Source organism: Anabas testudineus, chromosome 4 (assembly GCF_900324465.2).
Source record: "Anabas testudineus chromosome 4, fAnaTes1.2, whole genome shotgun sequence".
In the NCBI taxonomy this organism is placed as follows: Eukaryota; Metazoa; Chordata; class Actinopteri; order Anabantiformes; family Anabantidae; genus Anabas; species Anabas testudineus.
In genome coordinates this window covers 7,295,079-7,303,163 of record NC_046613.1, presented here as the reverse complement: position 1 = coordinate 7,303,163, position 8,085 = coordinate 7,295,079, and the positions used below count along the sequence as shown (strand labels likewise).

Sequence of the window (8,085 nt, the reverse complement as noted above, 5' to 3'; positions counted from 1 at the left end):
AGTGAAACAGTATGCACTCAGGCTGACATCCATTTACTGTATTCCACGTATAAACAAACACAAAGTCTACATGCAATCAGTTACACTGATTTATTTACTGTTTTAATACCGTTTGAGGAAGCCCAGTAGGAATTTATCAGAAATATTATTTCACAGGATCTGTGATGTTTTTTCTTTCCCAAATGGCACCGATAGAGCTGTTTATAAATTATTGTGTATGGAGGCTAGGGTGGAGGCTGGGACCGGTAATTTAAATGACGGAATCAAAATAGTCTAGATAATGACTCTGTATTTATGATGATTTATACACATCTTGGAGATTGAGGGCTGCATTGGCTTAGAGTTTTCTGAGTATGGGAAATATACCTGATGCTTTAACAACCACACAGAGAGAAATAAGCGACTCATGGTCTTTTAAGCCTGTGGTTGCACAGTCAAAAAATGATTATTTCCAACTCTGCTTTTCTGCCATGGTGGCTTGGCCTTCCTGCAATCAGGAATCGTAATTTCTAACTACAGTATGTTTAGTATTTGTTATGCATGGAGCATGAGAGCCATGAAACTCAGACAGACAGTGCAGTAAAGATCAAAGCTGATGAACACTATTACAAATGTTGCTCAAGGCTTACTCTTTGCCAGACCAGTAAAACGTATTTAATCGGAAGCAAACGAGAGCCTATAAAACATGTGTTATTGCATGTGTGGTTATTGGGAATGCAGATAAAATGCTGTCAGACTTATTTTCTGGCTCTGAACGTCTCCTTCTGGCATGGCCTGTAGAGCCTTCATAATAAAGATGAGTCAACTCCAACCTATGCGACTTCTGAACATGTATTACTCATTTTAAAGGGCAAAGTCACACATGCTGAAAGGAAAACAAAAACATGCATGCATGTTTACACACCATGCTTGGCTCAAAGGCCATTTAAGAAAATTCCTAATGTTAGCTAGCTGTGAACCTGTGACATTTTATTCCTGACAAACAGGATGTGACTTGTTAAAAGCCCACTGTCCTCAACATAAATTTTTCCATAATTGCTCAAACATGGTGGTCTCAGATATCATAATGTAATAATTCCCATGTAAAGACTGCTATATGTTACACTGCCTTTTTTGCCTATTTAGGATTCCCAACAAAAATCATTTCAATGGAGTAAGTAGTGTTGCAATAAAAACAAGAAAACTAGCTTCTTATACAGGACTCTTTATTAAAAATACTGATTATAAACACATAAAACACCAGCAAACAGTGACCTATATAAACATCAAGTGAGCACTCTGGTTAATGGTGGTATCAATAGTCCCTTTCCCTACATCCCTGCTCTCTTTTTGAAAAGTCTGCATCTTGAGTTGCTAATGGTTACACTATCCTAGTTGCTTGTCTGACAATGATTGACAGGTACTGAAAGGACATCAGCTGTAAACAAGTCTCATGAGAGCTGTGAGAGAGTACAGAAACAGCAAAGTTGTGAGAATGAGCAGAAAAACGCGACAATGACCTATTGACCCGAGTCCTCTAATGATTCTCTCTAGGCAACACCTTTCACTCTAAATCTGTTAATATAAAGAGGTGTAAAAATAAACATTTAAATTAAAAGAATGAGTGCATCCACATACTTCATTTTGAATACCTGCCACGTTTATAATAGCTTGTATTTGCAAGTTCTCCCCTAGTGTTAATCCACTGTTGTTTTTACATGTGTGAAATAGTCTTTTACTTTTAATTTCTTGTACTTTATCCAGCACAGCTATTTCTATATCATATAATTGAATTGTTTTATGTATGAAACATCTTCTCAGGTGTCACAGTTTGAGCAACACATATGTATCTGCACACTGATGTCTCTGGTGCCAAAGAGTCTGAGTGGGGTTCTAAAGGGGGGAAGGAGAAGGGTCCTAACCAATGCTGACTCTATTTAGACACGGTGCTGGACACGCTTCACATGAAAGCAAGATTCTTCACAGAGAGTCAAAATGGCAACACAAGAGACAGCAGCACACAGGGAGGCACACCAGGACTGAACTAATATTACATTTTAACAAGGATTACACAGGACAGATCTCAGGTGTAGCTGGTTATAACTTCCTGTGGAGAAACAAACCTCAGTTCCCTTTTCAAGCAAAGGAACAGAGCTGTATCTGCAGCTAGAGTGTGACACCCTGACTCTTCTACCTGCCGGGAACTGCTGGGCACTGACTCACTTCCAAACTGATGCTGCACCCATGGTTTTGTACCACAGTCCCATCTGGTCTCATTTTAAAATTGTAATTATAAAATGATGGTGTGCACATTTTGGTTTAATCAAAATGGGCTGCGTTCATATAGCAATGGTAAAAGTGTTCCAAGAGCTACATACCTGACAGACACTTGCTTTTGGGTTAGAGTTTCAAAGGGCTCAGATGTGACGTGTAGGTTTTGTGTCAGTTCTTTCATTCCCAAGTGTCCACAGCACTGTATGTGCTGAAGGTGTAGGCAGCAAAGTGAAGGGAATGATTGTGATGCCAAACATTGACCTCATGTGGCTTTTCGTGCCCCTCTTGTAAAAGATATTGAAGTTTCACTCCGTCCCTCAGATCTCACATGTGGCTTATATTTGCACTGAAATACCTCCCAGATCCACTGGCTGCTTTGAAATGGATGTAAACATGAACCTCTTTGCCATTTCTCTCAGACCATTTGGCTGTATTTACAGTGTCACTGCTTTACAAGGGCATAGTAGGGTATTTAATGGCTGTAATGGAGGGCTGTTTATCCCATCATGGTCTGACTGTGTGAAAGCAAGTGAAGACAAAGGGATAGAAAGAGATTTCACAACACTACTAAATTTGCCCAATTAAGTGAAATGCAAACTTTGAGCAAGGCCGAAAAACAAAGAACAAATGTGGTTTGAGAACAACGCTTGGAATATCTTTTGTTCACTCTCATTCATGAACACAGGCAAAATGTCCCCAGACTTCGTGCTTACTTGTCAGTTACACAACACTGTGGTGTGGCACTCTGACCCGTTATTGTTAACTGGCCCAGTCTCCACTTTAGACTTACGAGGAATGCAGCAGCTGATGATGGACATGTGTTTGATACTTTCTCAGTCACAGTTCTGGGAATCTCCTGAGGTCTGTCAGACCAAATCACATTAAGGCTGTATCATTTCAAAAGATCTCATTTGTTGAGTTAGGGTTATTTGGTCCATTTTGTGTAATGTGTATTTGAAGCTGATTATATCTACAATCACGGTGTATGTAATACTACTCATTCCTATGTCACTGGTATACATTATAATCTGGCATTGCATGACATATGTTAATGCATTGTCTCAGCATTACTATGTGTGTACAGTTGTGCAGACACTGGAGAATGAAGTTTGCAAGGTCATATTTATAGTATTGCAGAAGGCTCTTTGTCAGCACAAAGTCCCCTGCTGTTTGTGGTGTATCTCAACCCTGGGAATCAGCATGTACATTGTGGACAGATCATAAAAGGGAATGACAATGAACAGAGAGATGCCTCTTCTTGGAAACTGAGGGATAGCATGTTTCTTGGTATTATAGTAATGACCTAAAATGGGTTATTGGTTTCTGATTGTAGCTGAGAAATCCTAAATCAGAACTTGTACAGCATAAGGCAAATTGATAAACAAGGTGGTACCTAGTGGCTGTAAAGTCTGATCAAACCTTTCTCACTGGAATACTCTGCCTTCTGCACTACATATGTTTACAATATCCTACACACAATATAGTTCACTGATAATAGCCTAATAATATTTCACATATTAGCACAGCAACATCTGTAAGCTACAGCCAGCAGAAACTTAGCTTACCACAAAGACTGAAAACAGGAAAACAAATAGTATAGCTCTTGCAAAGGTCCAGAATCAATTAGCCTACCTGTACCTGTTGATGCTGCATCATATTTAGTTGGTTTAACCTATGCAAAAACTGTGGTGAGAAACTAATTGGAAAATGTTTTGGGATTCTGCTCTGCTGAAACAAAACAATTTTAGGCCTATAGATCAGCAATATGTCTCTAGGGAGACAAATGAAGCATATACTGAATCGAAAACCTTGCTTACGTTGAATCATGGTGGTGGCATGGTAATACTCTGTGGCTGCTTTACTTCTACTTGGAAACCTGCAGCATGTGGAAGGCGTGTATCAAGTGTCATGACATCCTAGAATGAAACCTGATGAAACTGTGCCATCTGTGAAGAAGCTGAAGCTTGAGTGTCACTCGACTTTCCAACAGGACAATGATCACAAGCGTACCTCAAAGTCCATCAAGGCTTGTTAGTCCCAATATCAGTGAACTGTAGGACATTGCCCACAAATAATGGGTTAAGATTCCTCGGGAACGCTGCCAGAAACTGGTGACTGATGGAAACTGGTTTGCAGCAGGTCACAACAGCAGAAGAGTACTTTACTGGAGTACTGAAGATTGTTGTTATGAAGGGCTTGAACAATCTTAAGACTGCATTTTTAAGTGAATTTGGAGGAACCACTTGTAACATTAGCTGTGTTGAGTTCATACCAACAGCTGAACATTTCTAAATGTGGTCAATGAGTTGAAATGATTTTGATTGCAACTGTAAACACGTAAACATCAAAAAATAAGTATATCAGTGAAATCATCCTCTATTCAGATATGTGGCTGCCTCACGATGTTTCAGGTATAAACAGAGGCATGTGGTAATACTTTCCTTGCTGGTTCTTAGGCGAAAAACTTAGATAATCAAGAAATGCTACCGCATTGGCCACAGCAATCTATTAAAATAGTGTTTTGATTTATATTTCTTTTGTTTTATTCCTTCACTGTTTGTATAGGCAACACATTAGAATAGCAGTTTTCATTTGAAAATATTGAGAAAGAGAACACTGTCCAGTTATAAATGGTTCCCGCTGTTCAGTATTATATTTATTAGAATCATCTAAGATATCTACAGAATAGAAGTATATATCTATATTCACCATTACCCATTACTAAGCATATAGAATATATAATTAGTTTCCTCACACAAACTATATTGCTTACAGCATTATCTAATTTTGCTGTACTTCCCAGTCTAAATCATATAAGAAAGGTTTCACTTACAATGAGCATGTTGCCTTCTCCTCTATGCTTGACTGCCTCCTGGTACTCCTTAGATTTTAGAAAACAACCCCAAATCATTTAATAGACCTGGTTTCAGCCTTTGGGAGGGGAGCTGAATTTATGCCCCAGGGTCCTGGAAAAAACAGTGAAAGCGAGAGATGGAAGGATCACAGTGCAACAGTAAATAATGTTACAGTATGAATAATGAGCTCCCTCTGTGCTGGGGCCTCAACTGGACTAATGACAGAGACCTGTTTTAGATTAGGTCTTACACAAACATGCCTACGTGTGCATGAACTGACACACAAACCCTCACATACTCAAGAGGGAGGTTGTATCAGTCTGCCACAGATAATATAGGAGAAAGCAAAGGAGGCATAGGGCATTAAACACACACACACACACACACCTTTAGTCACCCATTCACCCATTAGTCACTCTAGTCACCCTTTCCTTTCAATTGTCAAGTGTTTCATGTTTCCCCTGTTGATCTCACTATTATTGGGGTTCTTCTTCTTAAAAAAAGGCTAAGACCCAAACCTCCTTCTGCAGAGGGTCAGTATATCCAGGGATATACAATATTTGATAGATCAACTATGCATTGATTTAAGTCTTTACCATGGTGCAGGTCTGCCACCTGCTGTCAATGGTGGGTTCATTTTAAGAAAGCAGTCACGCAACAATACGTACATCATAGTTTATTAAAAAAAGGCTTCCAGTAGTCAATGTCAGTATTTTCAAACAAATGTAATACAATAAGCATCATATCAAATAACTGCATGGTTAAAACACTCTACTACAGATCTAGTGCGATTTAGAGATGGTTTGTGTGCAGTAAGGGGAGCTCTATCAAGAGGTCGGTTTCCTGAAATTGCCAGAGACATTTGGGCTGGAACATTATTAAAGACAAATGAATGAGCATGCTTTATCCTGTAAATGATCTATATCTGGTAAAAGAGTAATTATAAACACCTATGGTGCAAGTTCCAGCCAATCTGTTGTATGCTTTGGTTTAAGAGTAGATTAGTCTAATCTGATTGCACAACCAAGTTTGGATCTGGTGGTAATTAGACAGATACCTTTTACATTATGTGTACTGTATCTGAAAAAGCATGTGGGCATATGCCATATTAACCTATACACCTTGGCTGCGTGACCGCCGCTAAAACATCTAAGCCAAGTACTGCTGTATTAATACATGTGCCTTCAGCTGTTTCCTCCTTGGTCCTTTAGGTATCAAAGAGGCTGTTAGTGTTTGTTGTTTCAGCCTCAGGTCACATCCTCCCTGCCACTCTTGGCTCCACTGGCAGGGAAAGAAGGCGGCAAGGCAGGATGAAAAAAGGTGAGAAGGCACCATAACTCTCAGTCTGCCTCTTCTTTCCCCTCACCGCTTCTCTAGCTTTTTGAATCTGGCCTCTGTAAAGACAAAGAAAGAGAAGACTGTTCACTCTATAGCTAAGGGTTGCAATAACAGAAAGCAGTAAACCTGTGTTCGCTAAATTTAAATGCAACTCAGTGAAGGAATGTCTGAATGTTTTTGTAAGCTGCAAAGTCAAAATAATTAGCGAGGAATTGTCTGTGGCATTGCAGCACCATCTGCTGGTGGACCTCATAATGTTTTGCAATATGAGCTGAAAAAAGCATCTGCACTATTATTAGTCTATGGAACACATAGCACTGAAATAAAACGTTGTGTACAGACTGCGCTCAAAACACAGTCAACTGACTAAGGAAGTATACTGTGTAATTCTATTAATATGGCTATTATTAAGACAAAGTTTATAAGAACATTATCAAAGTGGAGCTTATTCACTGTTGAAGTCAAACAGCACCCGTCTGTCTTAGATATCAATGTAGACATATGCACAAAGTACCGCACTTCTGTACATTAAAAGGCTTACCCAGTTTCTTGGAGTATGCGTCTAGTTTGTAAGCAGCTTGTTCAAGCGCAGACACTTGCTCTTCAATTTGATTTATCTGGTCCAGGTAGGGCTGTAGGCTAGCATCTAAAGCAAGCACATCCCATGCATGAATTTAGAGCATATTGTAGTAGTATAAATGATACGCCAGCTACAAATATGATAATTATATACAGTATAATGATGCTATTTTGCTGAATTTCTGTGCAAACACAGTATAGCTCACTCACACTTGTTGTTTAGGTCCTGCAAATTACGGCTGATATTGATGCTTATGTCTTTCATTTCCATGTACTTCAGACTGGTTAGCTTGTTCATGTTCTCCAGCAGTCGGTAATCCTCACAGGTGGCTGGAAGGTTAAGGACACAGGGAAAACATACATGAACATCCCTGAATGAATGACAATGAGAAATTAAAGTCCAGTGTCAGAACTTACTCCTCTGTCTCACAATATACAATAGTTGTGACTGTGAGCTGGGAAAATAAGAGAAAATGAGACGAGCGAAACATCTATAAGACCTGTAAGTTCTCCCTGCAGGAAGATGGCCATCTTTTCAAACATATCAGTGCACAACTCATTGATATCAGGCTGTGCAGGCTCCACAGCCTCCTCTGCTGTCTCCACACCACCATCACCTGAAAATAATCATAACAAGGACACATGCCACAGAGTTGTCAATCCAGTTCAACAACAACAACAACAACAACAACAACAAAACTAAATACAACCACAGTATAGGACAATCATTGAACGACAATTATATTTAAAAAAAACAAAGATGATAAACATTGTAACCCTCGTTTAAAAGAGAAATACATTGTCCTACTCTGAGCTGTTAGCATGAGCAAGCTACGGAAGCTAAGTGAAAACATCTCTCACTGTTGGTGATGGACTTTTTCGGAGCGACCGCGGGGATTTCTGCTGCATCCTCTGGGCCCTCTGCGTGAGTACTGACGCCCGCAGTCGGGTTCGGAGCTGCTGGATGGGCCGCTAGTGCCCGGGAGATGCTGTCCATCGCAGCAGCGTCGTCTCCAGTTGCAGCCATTTTGTTCCTGTTTTCCCTCGTCACATGAGCTGG

The 8,085-nt window shown here is 39.8% G+C and overlaps 1 protein-coding gene across 1 annotated transcript; it reads right to left on the bottom strand.

The window, feature by feature from the left end:
- Nucleotides 1-5,768: 5,768 nt before the first annotated feature.
- bloc1s2 (biogenesis of lysosomal organelles complex-1, subunit 2) lies at nt 5,769-8,085 on the bottom strand. The gene is made up of 5 exons (XM_026345408.1): nt 7,887-8,085; nt 7,526-7,642; nt 7,236-7,355; nt 6,988-7,092; nt 5,769-6,502 (listed from the first exon to the last, which is right to left on the bottom strand). Exons 1-5 carry the CDS (start codon nt 8,050-8,052, stop codon nt 6,471-6,473), a joined length of 540 nt encoding a protein of 179 aa, XP_026201193.1. The 5' UTR covers nt 8,053-8,085; the 3' UTR covers nt 5,769-6,470.